This window comes from Hyla sarda, chromosome 4, assembly GCF_029499605.1.
Source record: "Hyla sarda isolate aHylSar1 chromosome 4, aHylSar1.hap1, whole genome shotgun sequence".
NCBI classification, from domain to species: domain Eukaryota; kingdom Metazoa; phylum Chordata; class Amphibia; order Anura; family Hylidae; genus Hyla; species Hyla sarda.
The window spans coordinates 28,033,222-28,049,823 of NC_079192.1; the positions used below are offsets into that span (position 1 = coordinate 28,033,222).

A 16,602-nucleotide genomic window follows, 5' to 3' on the forward strand; every position below is an offset into this window, starting at 1 on the left:
AGTACACTTTTCTGTAAAAATTACACATTCTGATCACCCGCACGGTGGAAGTTCATGCCCTGGCAGAGAAAGCTACAAGACCTTAATAGAACCCTAGCTACCAGGATCAATCCTCAATTATCTCAAGTCAGTATCAATTTATTGGGTGAAAGCACCACAAGTCCCAGTAAGGCAACAGGGCTCCCAAGGTGTTGCACTGCATCCTCTCACTCTGCACCAGACTGTCTGCGTAATACTTTCTGCACCCAGCTCAGTAAAGACAGTTATTCGTAACATGATGTCGGTGTGTTACTTGACTCCCCGTGTCTGGCCCAGGAGAAGCTGTCTCCAACCTAGGACCATGTATAGGATAACGGTGCCCTGGCATCACGAAGTGATCAGGTATTTTCCTAGCACCCCCAGGGCTACCGCAGAAAGGTTTGGTATCGTATTAGCCAGACAAAAATAAATGTATTACACTTTTTTGTGGAAAGACCTGTAACATGTCTTCAAATCATCATGCACTATATTGGACTGGTTGAAAGCCAACATGCCCCATCCTTTTCTCCCAAACATTTGCCATTGCGGGAGAGTTAGGAGGCAACCACACACGTTAGATGTTCCACCGGTCTTGCTGAAGACAGTATGTTCAGTCGACACATATCTTTAGTTCATAACAATTGATCACCTGATCTCTGAGGAGTTGTCATCTTAAAGCTTGTCTCCAGGGCAAGGCCGGCATCATAAAACACTCCTGGCGCATCGGCACCGCTCCCTGGTGTGCAGCCAATGTCGTATTTTTCCACTGAATCCCAGACCTAGAAGGAGAAATTACTTTCAGTGCATATTGTACATTAAATAAATAGTATTTTTTTTTAGATTTTACTTAACAATTATAATCACCTTTTTCTGGGAGATCTTCAATTTATTGTTGATCACATAAACACCTTTATCCACCGCCACCAGTCCCACAGCCGCCTTGTGATCTGCTTGTAGCTTCAGCTTCAGGGAGCCTCCAGGTTGCTGAATAGCGTTGTCTCTGTCCTTTTCTCCTGTTATTAACAGCTATATAAAACCAAAAGAAAATATTGCATTTAATCTCTTAGTTCAATTTTGCATCCTTTAAACCAGGGAAGTGCTGAAATAGGAAGCAGTGAGATGACATGATAGGGGGTAGGATTACATATACACAAAATAAATGGATTTTTGATCATTTCAGAACTGGGGCAGACAGGTTAGCAATGCTTTATAATTCTTCAGCGTATTTTTTTGCCCTTAAATAGGAATACCCCTTTAAAGGGGTACTTTTTGGGTGCATAGGGGGATTCTTATGCTGTGGGAAGGGCACTTAGGAGACACTATTACAGAGAAGGGGACATAAGGAAGCACCTTTTCTGTAAGGGCACTATTACTTAGTAGGGGTAGGAAGAAGGCACTAAAAGGGACTATTACTGTGTGAGGGGCTTTGTAGGGACATTACAGGGTTACTACAAGGTATATTCAAAAAGTTTCCATACTTTTTTTTTAACCTATTTTTTTTCAAAACAGATTAAACCTTTTTATTTACATATTCCTCTTCCTTTGTGATGCAAGTCAAATGACACGCTACGACAAGACCAATTCCTACTCTTCCCCTCTTCACGGTTTCAACAAAATGTATAAGTGCTAAATCTTTTTGAGCGTCTCTCGTATCAATGTGAGGAGAGTACTAAAAAGCAGATTTTTGTTTACTTACTGTAAAATCTCTTTCTCGGAGGATCCATTGGGGGACACAGACCGTGGTTGTATGCTGCTGTCTCTAGGAGGTGTGACACTATGGTAATAAAAAAAGTCGGCTCCTCCCAGCAGGATATACCTGCCTTCAGGCTCTGAGCTAATCATTTTAAGTTCCAGAGCAATAGGAGGAGACCAATAGGTCAAAGAAAAACCCAAGACTGTCCGAGAACCAGAAGAAAAAACATAACTGAACACACCCTCGAACAGAGAACCAAAGGAAATCCCAAAATGGGCGGGAGCTGTGTCCCCCAATGGATCCTCCGAGAAAGAGATTTTACAGTAAGTAAACAAAAATCTCCTTTCTCTATTGGCTCTATTGGAGGACACAGACTGTGGGACGTACAAAAGCTGTCCCTTGGGTGGGCAGATAAGCAGTCAGAAAGACAGCCGATCCACTGCCGCCTACAACACTTTACGACCCAGACTAGCATCAGCCGATGCGAAAGTATGAACTCGGTAAAACCTTGAGAAAGTGTGCAAAGACAACCAGGTAGCTGCCTTGCAAATCTGCGAGGCCGAGGCTCTATTCTGGAGAGCCCAGGATGCCCCAACAGAACGGGTAGAAAGAGCCACAACCCTGAAAGGAGGAATTTTCCCCTTACAGCTATAGGCTTCCGAAATGGCGGACCGAATCCACCTAGAAATGGTGGCCTTGGAAGGAGGTTGTCCCTTGGGACGACCTTCCGTAAGGACTAAAATGGAATCACACTGACGAAACGAAGAAGTGATGGAGAGATAAGACCGAACAGCCCGAACTACATCCAGCTTGTGTAGTAAGCGCTCCTTAGGATGAGAAGGAGCAGGACAAAAGGACGGGAGGACAATGTCCTCATTGAGATGAAAGGCCGAGACCACCTTAGGCAAAAAGGAAGGATCTGGCCGGAAAACAACCTTGTCAGGGTGGATCACCAGAAACGGAGAACGGCAGGAAAGAGCTGCCAATTCAGACACCCTTCGGATGGAGGTGATAGCAACAAGAAACACCACTTTCCAAAAAAGGAGGCGGAGAGACACCTCTATAAGGGGCTCAAATAGTGCACCCTGGAGGGCACCCAGGACCAAATTCAAGTCCCAAGGGGGAGAGGGTGACCGATAAGGAGGAACAGCGTGCGCCACCCCTTGAAGGAAGGTCTGGACAGAATTAGAAGCCAGGGGCTTCTGGAAAAGAACAGCAAGGGCCGAAACCTGACCTTTAAGTGAACTGAGAGACAACCCCAGTTCCAACCCCGACTGTAAAAAGGAGAGAAGACTGGGAACCGAGAAGGTTACCGGGGAGAAGTCCTGAGCTTCACACCAACGAAAATAAGACCGCCAAGTAAGGTGGTGAATTCTTGCGGAGGGGGGCTTACGAGCCCTGAGCATGGTGTGAATGACTTGGGAAGAGAACCCGCGGGCCCTCAAAACCGCGGTCTCAACCACCACACCGTCAAATGCAGCGACTGTAAATTGAGGTGGCAAAGAGGACCCTGAGAGAGCAGGTCCGGACGGAGCGGAAGGCGCAGTGGAGCGTTCGTCCAGGAGCCTGACTACGTCGGCGTGCCACGACCTTCGGGGCCAATCTGGAGCTACCAGAATGGCAGGGACATCCTCTGCTTTGAGCTTACTCAGCACCCTGGGAAGGAGTGGAAGGGGAGGGAACAGATAGGGTAGGGCAAACCCAGCCCAAGGAATCACTAGGGCGTCCACGGCCAGAGCCTGAGGGTCCCGGGACTTGGACACAAAAGGAAGGATCTTCCGATTGTGCTGGGACGCGAAGAGGTCTACGTCTGGAATGCCCCAGAGGTCGCAGAGCTGCACGAAGACCTCCGGATGTAGAGACCACTCGCCGGGGTCGGGTGAGGACCGACTGAGGAAGTCTGCTTCCCAGTTGAGCACTCCCGGAATGTGAATTGCCGAAATGGCCGGAACCTTGCTTTCCGCCCAGGTGAGAATCTTGGTCACCTCGGCCATGGCTGCCGAGCTGCGAGTGCCGCCCTGTCGATTTATCTACGCCACGGCCGTGGCGTTGTCTGACTGAACGCGGACAGAACGGGACTGAAGACGGGGCTCCCAATGAAGAAGACAAAGAAGAATCGCCCGTAATTCCAATATGTTTATCGGAAGAAGGGTCTCCTGGGGAGACCAGAGTTCCTGAAGCGTCCAATCCCTGAACACGCCGCCCCAGACCGACAGGCTGGCACCCGTCGTAACAACCTGCCAATGAAGGGAAAGAAACGACCGCCCTTGGAGAAGGAGGGGGGAGCGGAGCCACCAGAGCAGGGACTGACGGATCCTGCGAGGGAGAACAATCTGACGATCGAGGGACAGAGGAGACCTGTTCCATCGAGAGAGAATCGCCAGTCGAAGTGGGCGGCAATGAAACTGGGAAAAGGGTACAGCCTCCATAGCTGCCACCATCCGACCCAGGACTTCCATACAAGTGAGGATGGGGACTGAGACCTGGGTCCGAAGGGAGCAGACCCCGACCGAAGCGCCAGACGTTTGTCCGGCGGGAGACAAATACGGGCAGAGGCCATGTCAAATCGAAGTCCCAGGAAGGTTAGAGACTGGGTAGGATGCAGGACTGACTTGTCCCGGTTGACCATCCACTCGAGGCGATCCAGAGTGTGGAGAGTGACGTCCAGATTCTCCAGAGTCTGGGCTCTGGTTGGAGCCTTGATGAGAAGGTCGTCCAGATAGGGTATCACCGAGATTCCCCTAGACCATAACAGGCCAATCACTGGCGCAAGGATCTTTGTAAAGACCCGAGGAGCCGTGGCAAGACCAAAGGGGAGGGCTATGAATTGAAAGTGCCCCTCCGGAACCACAAAGCGGAGGTACCGATGATGGCCTGGAAATATTGGCACATGGAGGTAGGCATCCTTGATGTCTACCGAAGAAATTAACTCCCCTTCTTCCAGGGACACCACCCCCGAACAGAGAGATTCCATTCGGAAGTGGCGGATAAGAAGGTGACGGTTTAGATGCTTGAGGTCTAGGATTGGTCGCACAGAACCGTCCTTCTTGGGGACCACAAAAAGATTTGAATAGAAACCCCAAAATCGTTCCCCTAAAGGAACGGGAACGATAACCCCCTGGAGAAGCAGAGACTGGAGAGCCGCTCGAAATGGCTTTGCCAGAGGAGGAGACAGGGGTGCCGGGGATCGAAAAAAGCGATCCCTCGGAAGGGAGGCAAATTCGATTCGGTAACCGACCCAAGAGTCCTGAATGTGTGAGGTCCAGATGTCTCGAAATAGCAAGAGACGACCTCCCACCCAAGAAGAAACCGCGAGTGGGGGCCTCACTTCATGCAGAAGTAGGTTTGCGGTTGCCTGATTTGGGCGCAAACGGTCGGACCGGTTGTAATCCGACTTCCAAGACGGGTGTGCCCGGAACGAGGGAGCCTTCTTGTCCCGCGAGGGCGCCTGCCCGGACCCTTTGCTAGAGCCAGAGGTCCGAAAGGACAGGAAAAGGACTTCCTTTGGGAAGTAGGGCGAGCCTTATTTTGAGGTAACAAGGAACTCTTACCTCCCGTTGCCTCAGAGATAATCTCATCAAGGCGTTTGCCAAAAAGACGGCCACATGTAAAGGGAAGCTCAGTGAGAGACCTTTTGGAAGCGGCATCTGCATTCCAAGCTTTAAGACACATAGAGCGGCGGAGAGCCGCTAGGTGACCCACAGCAAAGGCAGAACAACGGGCTGACTACATGGAAGCTGCGCACAGGAAGTCCCCAGCTTTAGAGCATTGGAGAGCCAGAGCAGATAGGTCCTTTGGGGGGGATCCCGCTAAGATATCCTGATGGAGCTTTTGGCACCACTCCGACAGAGCCTTGGACACTTATGTCGGTGCAAAGATGGGAAGAAGAGAAGAGCCAGCTGCTTCAGAGGCAAACTTTGTTAAGGATTCTACCTTCTTGTCCATGGGATCCTTGAAGGCAGCCGCATCTGCAAGGGGCAGTGTAGTCGCCTTAGAGATCCGGGAGATTGGTGGATCCACTGAGGGAGGGAAAACCACCTTAGTGACAAAGTCCTTGTCAAATGGATAACGTTCTTGAATCGTCTTGATTCCCGGGAACCTCTTGTCTGGATTTTTCCACGCAGATTCCAGAATGTCGGCAAAGTCAGCGTGAGAGCTGAACCTTTGAGGTGCTGGCTTAGCACGATGAAAGGATACTCCTGGATTGACATCCGAAGATCCTGGGTCCTCTAAGTGAAAGGTGTCTCTTATGGCTGTCACCAATGAGTTTACCGTTGCAATTGAGACCGAGCGGTCCTCTGAGTCAGATGCCGGCTCTGAAGCCTCATCCCCGAGTTCACCCGGAAAATGTGAATGAGTAGAGGCAGTCCTGGAGGGGGGCGACCCTGACCGGGTACGCGGCTCTGGCATGGCAGAGCGGCGACTCCAAGAACGTCCTCTGGAGGAGCGACGTTTGTGCCCAGATGACAGGGGGGGCGGGACCCACGAGGGGAACGCTCACGTCTATCTGAAGACTAAATGGAAGAGTCAGAAGAGGCACCCCTAGTACGCTTGTGAGAGCGTGAAGTATGTGGAGACGAGGAGCGGGCCCTCTCAGAGGCCCTGCACAGGGAAGACCCCTTCAAGGCGGACACCACTTCCTGGGAGGCCTCAGCCACCGAACAGGAGACTTGGGTCAAGTCAGCCATATACTGGGTCAGGGATGAAACCCAGGCTTGGGGAGTGGCTGAACCCACCGGAACCGAAAGGGCATCAGGGGGTACCAGGGGGTCTGGAGGAGCAGTGGAGCAGGCAGGGCAAGTGGGCTCGGTAGAGCCAGGCATTTTGTTACTACAGTGCTTACAGACAGAATAAGTCACTGACGTTCCAGGTTTCTGTTTAGAGGGAGGAACAGCTCTGGGTATTAGGAGAAAAAAAGACAGGAACTTTCTCACCCTAGTCTGTGTCCCCTGGCAGCTGCAGTGAGGAGAACGGGTCCATGCAGCTAGTGTGAGAAACAGGCCAGCCAAAAGTAGAGGGGGGGCGTGCCTGCAGCAGAGGCACTAACTAATTGGCCCCCTTCTGACTGAAAATCACGCCCACGGCGCTGATTGGAGGTTATTTCGCGCCTCAGAAGAGCTCCGACAGCCATGTGGGCGGAGCTAAAAACAGGCCGAGAAGGAGCTGTAATGGCTCCCGCTCCTTGTCCCGAGCGCACATGTCTGTCGCACATGCGCTCGGCAGAGACTACCGGAGAAAGCGAAAGTAAGCCGGCGCTGAGAGCGCCCGGCCCGTAACAGCGCCGCGGCTGTCAGCCGCATATAAGGCGCTGCCGGCGAAAGTAAGCTAGCGCGGAGAATGCCCGGCCCGTACCAGGTTGCGGCTGTCAGCCGCAGATAAGGCACTGTTCACAGTAACACACACACACACAGTGCAAAACATAAGGTACATGCCCCCTCAGATGCCACTGCTCCCCCAGAATAAAGTCCGGAATAAAGTCCATCCCCAGTTAGCCAGCCTCATAACCTGAAAAGGTGGGCCAAAAACAGGGGGTCTCCAGCAGTTGCAAGTCCGCACCTGAGGAGAAAGAGGGAAAGTACTTACCTCAGTCAGAAGAACTTACCTAATGGAGTCTTCAGTGAAGTCTTCAGTCAGCTTTAGTAACCTGCATCATGCCTGGCTGCTATGCGCGAGCGAGGCGAGCAGGGAAATAGGGGGACCCGGATCCATGAGGTACCAACCCAAGCGCTGACCGTTGGTGAAGGGGGGTGAACATCGCATATACGCAATGTCTGTGCCCCCTTACTCGCAATGGGGAAACAGGGAACCGGAGTCCCTGAGTCCCCACCTGAAAACAGAAAAGAAAAGGAATAAAAAACACGTCCCTATACTAGGAAAACAAAAAATCAGAAGACCTGGTCTGGAGAATTCCAGACCATATCCACCTCCTTCAGACGCTAAACTTAAACTGATTAGCTCAGAGCCTGAAGGCGGGTATATCCTGCTGGGAGGAGACGATTTTTTTTATTACCATAATGTCACACCTCCTAGAGACAGCAGCATACACCCACTGTCTGTGTCCCCCAATGGAGCTGATAGAGAAATGGCACATTTTAGTGTTGTGGTACTAAGCAGGAAACAGCTGTGGATACAGCAGACTTTACTATGGACAGGATGCAATTTTTCCCCCCAAATACTGGTACCCACTAGCCACATCCTACACTTAGTAAAGTCTTCTGTACCGTACACAGCCTGCTGGGTCTATCCTCGCACTAGGGAAGAACAGTTGCTACTACTACTCACAGTAAGTGTTCTCTACCAGGACAGCAGTACCAGGAGAAGCAGGACAGGCTGCACAGTGCTGAAGGCTGAAAAGATCCCAGTCCGCTCTCCAAATATGGAGGCTAAGAACCTTTCTGTAGTAGAAGCTATGAGAATAGGGGAGGTGCTAAACCTCCCCCTCCCCATTGAAAATAAAATCCAGTGTAAGCCCCTGAATATAATAATTTCTAATGGTGATTTTTCTTACCGTCCCCATACAGGTATCCACCACATCAACCCAAACAGAGTCAGCCACAATTTCCCGACCTGCTCCGGTAGTCACGGTATAGTATGCCAAAATTCGGAATGATGGGATAAATTCTTCTGTTACTTGCAGTGACATTATCACAAGAGCCTGGCCGATCCCTCTCTCCTGTGTCCCCACTTTCATTATTCTACCTTTATTCATTATCTATAGAAAAAAACAGATTTATATCAGAGAACAGAGACTCGAATCTAGTAAGTTTCTTGACTCATAAGAGAAAACTGCTGTCGAAGAGTGTGGGTACTACAACTGCCCACCCATTATGTATATGTCATCAGTCATCACACTTATGGATGGGGTTAAGGCCGAAATGTGAGAGCTGACGTTAAAAGGGTACTCCGGTGGAAAACTTTTTTTTTTTTTAATCATCTCTACTTCTATTAAAAAATCTTAATCCTTCCAGTACTTATTAGCTGCTAAATACTAAAGAGGAAATTATTTTCTTTTTGGAACACAGAGCTCTCTGCTGACATCACAAACACAGTGCTCTCTTCTGACATCTCTGTCCATTTTAGGAACTGTCCAGAGAAGCATATGTTTTCTATGGGGATTTTCTCCTACTCTGGACAGTTCTTAAAATGGACAGAGATGTCAGCAGAGAGTACTGTGCTCGTGATGTCAGCAGAGAGCTCTGTGTTCCAAAAAGAAAATAATTTCCTCTGTAGTATTCAGCAGCTAATAAGTACTGGAAGGATTAGGATTTTTTAATACAAGTAATTCACAAATCTGAAACAAAATATTTAGCCCGGACCTTCTAGGTGAGTATATGTAAATTTAAGATAGATTATAAATATATTATTTGGAACTAATGAGTAGAAATTTATATATAAAAAAATTAGATTGTGCTTCAATAATAATGCAATATGTTTATTAAAATATCACAATATATAAAAAGTTACTCCTCACAGGGCCCTTGTGTGGAGAACATATAAAATTGCAGGCAATCAATTGATACTAAGTATACATAGAATAGATTTATAACACTGGCATATTATGTGCAACAAGCAGATGCCTAAATGTAACAAGCAAATGCCTGTGGCACAAATTAAATAATAGGGAAAGCCTATGTGCTTGCTTGGCTAATTCCCGCATAAAAATAGTTAAGATGAAATGTATCCTTATTAAAATATTGGACAGTTTGTAGCAATTTGAAAATTGATGTTACCCGTCCTTTTTGTGACAACTCGGGCAGTTCACACTGGAGGCAAGCGATGTTGTAAGGTGCCTGGATGTTTTAATGCACCTGATCCTCTAAGCGGCGGTCCCAGATGGTATTCAGGTAGTGGCCAAGCAGAGTCCTATTCTGGAGCGGTGGTGGTTACCTCAGGCTTATGGCGCTGGCAGGCGCTGATGTATAGAAGATCCCGGGAGACCGTTGGCGCTGGCAGGCGCTGGAGATGAAGCAGTCCTCACCGCTGGGCTTCACTGCTGGCTGGATGGAACCGGGGACCGCACACTGAGTACGAGGAGCTTGCCTCGTGTTGCCGGCATGTGACGTCAGCAGATCTTGGAGCTGGGATCACTGCACCAGAGTTGAACTTGTAATCGTTGGACCGGACGGTATTGGACTGGATAGAATATAGTCCGATGGTTCACAGAAGGTAACTGACCGTTGATAGTGGGTACAGTTCACAAATAGCGTTTATGCCAGTGACTATGTAGACAAGACTAGACGCATTTCAGGGTTGAATGGTGTAACCCTTTCTATCAGTAGTGATGACTACTGAGGAAAGGGTTACACCCTTTAACCCTGTAACGCATCTAGTCTTGTCTACATAGTCACTGGCATAAACGCTATTTGTGAACTGTACCCACTATCAACGGTCAGTTACCTTCTGTGAACCATCGGACTATATTCTATCCAGTCCAGTACCGTCCGGTCCAACGATTACAAGTTCAACTCTGGTGCAGTGATCCCAGCTCCAAGATCTGCTGACGTCACATGCCGGCAACACGAGGCGAGCTCCTCGTACTCAGTGTGCGGTCCCCGGTTCCATCCAGCCAGCAGTGAAGCCCAGCGGTGAGGACTGTTTCATCTCCAGCGCCTGCCAGTGCCAACGGTCTCCCGGCATCTTCTATACATCAGCGCCTGCCAGCGCCATAAGCCCGAGGTAACCACCACCGCTCCAGAATAGGACTCTGCTTGGCCACTACCTGAATACCATCTGGGACCGCCGCTTAGAGGATCAGGTGCATTAAAACATCCAGGCACCTTACAACATCGCTTGCCTCCAGTGTGAACTGCCCGAGTTGTCACAAAAAGGACGGGTAACATCAATTTTCAAATTGCTACAAACTGTCCAATATTTTAATAAGGATACATTTCATCTTAACTATTTTTATGCGGGAATTAGCCAAGCAAGCACATAGGCTTTCCCTATTATTTGATTTGTGCAACAGGCATTTGCTTGTTACATTTAGGCATCTGCTTGTTGCACATAATATGCCAGTGTTATAAATCTATTCTATGTATACTTAGTATCAATTGATTGCCTGCAATTTTATATGTTCTCCACACAAGGGCCCTGTGAGGAGTAACTTTTTATATATTGTGATATTTTAATAAACATATTGCATTATAATTGAAGCACGATCTAATTTTTTAACATATCAATTTCTACTCATTAGTTCCAAATAATATATTTATAATCTATCTTAAATTTACATATACTCACCTAGAAGGTCCGGGCTAAATATTTTGTTTCTGGTTTTCTCTTTTCTGCAACTGAGGTATAGTTGCATGCCCTAGTTTGACCTCGGTGTGTATTAATTGTGAGCTGCACATACAACTTCCTTTTTTAATTTACAAATCTGTTTAACTTTCTGGCACCAGTTGATTTAAAAAAAAAAAAGTTTTCCACCAGAGTACCCCTTTAAGTTATGCAGGGAGTTATGTGCACATTGTAGCCTGTGGGGCTGCGCCACTAACGTAATTTCTATTCATGTAAATAGGAGTTACGTAAATTGTGCAAACCCATCCTCCGCTTTCAGCTTTCTGGCCTATTCGAATTAAAAAAATGTGAGCATAATCAGTATTACACAAAAATTTTTGTTTTTTATGACAGGAAATAGGCCTGCGAACCATTGTCACTTGGTTCCTTCATAAATAACAACATGTTTGTGCATTACATGACCAGCCCATTGAGTCCAATAGGCAACATGTAATTCTTCCTTTCCTCTGTAGTGGTGCTGCAGGGAAATTCAATTATTGTAGGTCATAAAAGTAATTATATTTTGAGGTAGTCTTCTGACAAAATGGTATTGTCTAAAGCAGAGAACCCCTATAGTGAATATTCTTGATTCAGTTACAGTGAAATAATCCAGTGACATAATGTCATCTGATCCTGTACATGGCCTGTACTTTATACTCAGTCAACAAATTCTGAATGATAAATGATAATGGATTAAGTCCAGTTACCACATAGTTGAATTGCTTGATCTGATTTGCGACAGCGGCGTCATTGTTCCGGATATTAAAGTTGATAATAGCATTGTCTCCTGGTTTCAGCTCTCCTCCTGCGACACTAAGATGTAAGTAGTTGCCACCAATGGGTCTGTATGGGGAGGCCACCATGGTGGCAGAAGCTTGTTGTTCATTTTTTAATCTTTCATCTGTTGTTGAAACCTACAAGAGAAAATAGACATCTGTGATGGATGACTGTAGTGGTAACGTAGTGCTAGTAAGCTAATGTTCATTGAAAGCAGCTTTGATTTATGTAAGACTTTGTTCACATCTACATCCACAATGCCATGCTCAGCCATTTATATAGAATATCCGAACAGTGCATTGACTTATCATCATGTCTATTAGTTGAGACCCCCATAATTTGTGAATGAAAAGTTATGGAAAACTTATCGAATATAAGCATGAGTCTAAAGAGACTATCATCGAGCCAACCCTACAGGCCTGTTAGGCTTTTCATCCACCTATCACTCAACTAAGAAGATTCCATTTTGATCATATTTTTAAACATTTATAGTTTATTACGGATGGTGACATGTAAACAAATATAAGTATTACTTTTATCTCCAGCCCGTTCATGTCTGAGCGGGTATTTAGGGTCAAACGAACTGTTCCATCTTCCTGTGTTGCTCCTCTCACATTTCCAGGTTCTGCTACAACAGAGATGCGATGAGCAGGACTCCCATCAGGATTAGTGACAAATGCCTAAAATCGTTAGAGACAAAAATCAGACTGATATACGACACAAAATCCATGAGTCCGACAGTTCTGACTGATGCTGTGATTGGTGGCAAAGAGCAAATCAAACAGTTTTTACTGAAAGTTACTGAGGAAGGAGATAGTTTATCCGAAACACGTCTAATCTGACAGTATACACCTCTGTACCACTCATCCATGAAATCAATCACTCTCTATACCATACGGTACATCGGACTTTGCATCTGTAAATCATCCTTACCAACAAGTCTCCGGGCATCTGCTCTACCACGAGGACAAGAGAACTGCACAATTGTCATCACTACTGCCAGCAGGCAGAAGCCGCGCACGCTGCTAGAGTGAAGGAGAACAGACATGCCACGGAAATGACAGCACCAGTTACCAGCTATGTCTGATACAACAAGAATGGGGAGGGCGGTGCTAAGCATTAACATTCTCTCTGCAGGATGATCACTTTATCTTTACAGGCCAACAAGGTACAAAAAAATAACTTTCATTAGCAAACAGTAGTGTTGGGCACGAGTATTCGAAATGCGAATTTTTACCATGAATATCGGCACTTCGTGATTTTGAGAATATTTAGTGTGATAGCCTGGGGGATGTAGGGTATGGGGAGTGCAGCTGTGCGGGTATTAAAGGGTGCTTGTTAACCCTTGCTATTCGTGACGCCAGGGTGAGGGCTCCTCTATAAAGCTTTTCCTACCGCCGCCCTTCCCAGGAACGCTAGGGAGGTAGATGATGAAAGGTCTGAGGTAGATAATAATAATAGATTGTCCTCAACCGGAAAGCTTCTGTAAACTTCGTTAACTTTACTGAAGATTTTCTGAACACTTCATTAACATAACAGGCTCTTATCATAACAACTGCTTCCTTTACAGATTGACAATGGTTGGGACTTTAGCTTAAAGTCTTTTAGTCTATTGCGCTGTTCCACTGGATTTAGGGGAATTAGTTGCGGTCCAGTACTCACGCTAGCATTAGCAGGAATTAGAGTAAAACTCACGATTTTTGGTTCTGCTGAGGCCGTAGGTTTTGAGGCCTAGCGTGTCTTTGAAAGTTGCGTAGCACACCGTCCTGTTAGTCCGGCATCCACGAGAGCCGCAACCCAAGAGAGCGATAATCGGACGCAGCTCCCTTATATGGGCAGAAGCTGGACTAATGCTAATTGGTCCATACTGATGTCAATCACCATTACAAAGATTTGTGGGTAACACGTGATCCAAGGACCTCCTAAGGTCCTGCACCATACCATAGAGGTTACTAGCATGGTCACATGACCGAAGGTCCTGCAACACTGGACAAGGTAAGTACTATACACTCCTATATAATATAGCTATCATTATCAAAGTATACATTTATTATTACTAAAGATAAACTTCAGGAGAGGCGACTAGGGGCTGTCACACCTGAGGATTCCTACCTGAACGTAGTTACTCTGACTTTGGGGACCTCTGAACTAGGTACTGGATGCAATACGGTACCGGGACACCAGATTAGAATATAATGATATATATTCGTAATGACAAATATTCGTATATTTTAGTTTGTTTTGTTTTTTGTGAATATGCGAAAATATGCATAGATGCAAATATTCACAAATATCGGCACTTTCAGTCAGAGGACGCTGATCCTTCCCTTCTTTTAGGTGAAAAATATAATTGTGCTTGCGCACTATGCGAATTTCAGCACAAATTTTCGCATGGAAAAAAAAAGTGACCAAACATAGCGAATATGCGAATATTTGTCCATATATTCATGAAATATTGCGAATTCGAATATGGCCTCTGCCGCTCATCACTGGCAAACAGCAACACTGCTGCTCGCTACTAAAATGGGCAGAGAATAGCTGAGACTGGGACATAATATAATGCAACCCCTCAAGAAAGAAAAAAAACTCCACTGAGACTTATCACAAAATAATACAAAAAATGTTTTAATCAATATACATAAAAACATTACAAAAGGCATAAGCAGAGGATAAAGGCACAAAGATTCCAGTCACAGAAGAGAAGGTGGTAATTACAGGATACATATCATGGTTATATACAGGTGTGCCTTTGTCCTCTGCTTATGCCTTTTTTTTTTTTTTTACTTTTTTATGTTTATTGATTAATAAAGATTTTGTATTATTTCGTGATAAGTCTTAGTAATTGGGGTTCTTCTTTTGGGGGGTTAAAACTGTCATCATCCCTTACTTCTAAATAAGGAACAATTACTACTCTTCACATCTCATATACCATCTGGTAAAGTTCCACTGTGAATGTACCATATTTTTCGCCGTATAAGATGCATTTTTTCTTCCCCAAAACTGGGAGGAAAAAGTAGGTGCGTCTTATACGGCGAATACACCCCTATCGCGGCGGTCCCTGCGGCCATCAACGGCCGGGACCCGCGGCTAATACAGGACATCACCGATCGCGGTGATGCCCTGTATTAACCCTTCAGACGCGGCAATCAAAGCTGACTGCTGAGTCTGAAGGGAAAGTGACACTAACCCGGCTGTTCAGTCGGGCTGTTCGGGACCGCCGCGATTTCACCGCGGCGGTCCCGAACAGCCCGACTGAATAGCCGGGTTAGTGCTTACAGGACACTGGGAGGGACCTTACCTGCCTCCTCGGTGTCTTCTCCGTTCAGGGATCCCCTGTATGGTCGGCGCTCTCCTTCCTCGTCGTCGCGTACGTGCGTCGGCGTGCATAACGACGTGATGGCGGCGATGGAGAGCGAGGATACCCGGCCGGCAGCAGAGACGTTCCGAAGCGACGGGGACACGGCGACAGCGATGGAGCAACATCCAGGGCAGCGGTGACGGGTCCGGAGCGGCGGGGACACGAGAGTATTACCTCCTATGCAGTGGTCTTCAATCTGCGGACCTCCAAATGTCGCAAAACTACAACTCCCAGCATGCCCGGACAGCCAACGGCTGTCCGGGCATGCTGGGAGTTGTAGTTTTGCAAAATCTTGAGGTCTGCAGGTTGAAGACCACTATTGGGTTCAAAAATCTTTATTTTTTTAATTTTGCACCTATAAATCTTATAAAGTCTTATACGCCGGTGCGTCCTATAGGGCGAAAAATACGGTATTTGGTTACAGGATGTCCTACAGGACCCTTTATTTCCCTTTTAGGATTGCTCACAGAACTTTCTTATATCCAGCATAGAGCAAAATCTTTAATGATTTACTTATGAATTCTTAATTATTCTTGCTTATTTTTTTTTTTTCTGTATCTTCAGTCTTTACCGAAAATAATTTATTTTTATTATTTATGCATTTCTTAAACTATACATTGAGTATATAAACTCATTGTACCATAATAATTTATCTGTCCTACGATTCATTTATTAATTCATTATTCATTATTTAAAAGGATAGCTCTTAAGAACCGGGCTATTTTTTTTTCTATAACACAATATCTTGCTGGTGCGCCAAGGGCAGGCATGCCAAGTGGTATAATGTAGTTATATCTGATAATATATATATATATATATATATATGTATATAAATAATAAGCAGCACATCCAGCAAAAGAGTCCAAGCGGGTGCACGCCAATTGGATCTCGGTGCTCCGATGCCACTTTAGATACAAGTTGATAATAGGCAAGTTGATAATCTTGAAAATGGCGATGTGAGATCGCTGAAACGTTGTCTCTTATATGGAATAAAGAACACCTTTATTTGCACTAACTTTGGTGTGCTGCCTATTATCAACTTGTGTATATATATATATATATATATATATATATATATATTATTTTTTATTTTATTTATTTATTTATTTATTTTTGGTCATTTGTAAATTTTTATTTTTAAGCGGAAGTTGTGCTTTTTTTTTTAATAATAAAGAAATACAACACAAAATAAATGTATTTACCATAAGATCAAATGGCATTCCAGGCTTGAAATACTTGGATGTTTTTGTGTAAAGAATTTTATATGGAGAAGTCACAATATGAATATCATCCAGCTCAGCTTCCACCATATCGCTGCCTGTAAGATAAGTAGCCATATTATATTTACCTGATTGTACAGTAGAATGTAACTACAACATCTATCCTACTCACCACAGCTTTCTGGTATGACTTGTAACTTAACAGTTGTATAACTAAAGTTAGTCCCGTAAGTAGTTGCTTTTATGCACTCAGGTACTGC

General features: G+C 45.8%; 1 protein-coding gene across 2 annotated transcripts in view; it reads right to left on the reverse strand.

Moving 5' to 3' along the window:
- LOC130367668 (complement C3-like) overlaps positions 1–16,602 on the reverse strand; it is a 126,399-nt gene that overhangs the window by 84,580 nt on the left and 25,217 nt on the right. For both annotated transcript variants that reach the window (XM_056570242.1, XM_056570243.1), the window contains 6 exons: positions 16,325–16,440; positions 12,298–12,444; positions 11,695–11,901; positions 8,220–8,423; positions 883–1,044; positions 668–797 (listed from right to left, as the gene is read on the reverse strand). In XM_056570242.1, coding sequence (XP_056426217.1) covers positions 668–797; positions 883–1,044; positions 8,220–8,423; positions 11,695–11,901; positions 12,298–12,444; positions 16,325–16,440 — 966 coding nt within the window. The remainder of the gene's footprint in view (positions 1–667; positions 798–882; positions 1,045–8,219; positions 8,424–11,694; positions 11,902–12,297; positions 12,445–16,324; positions 16,441–16,602) is intronic.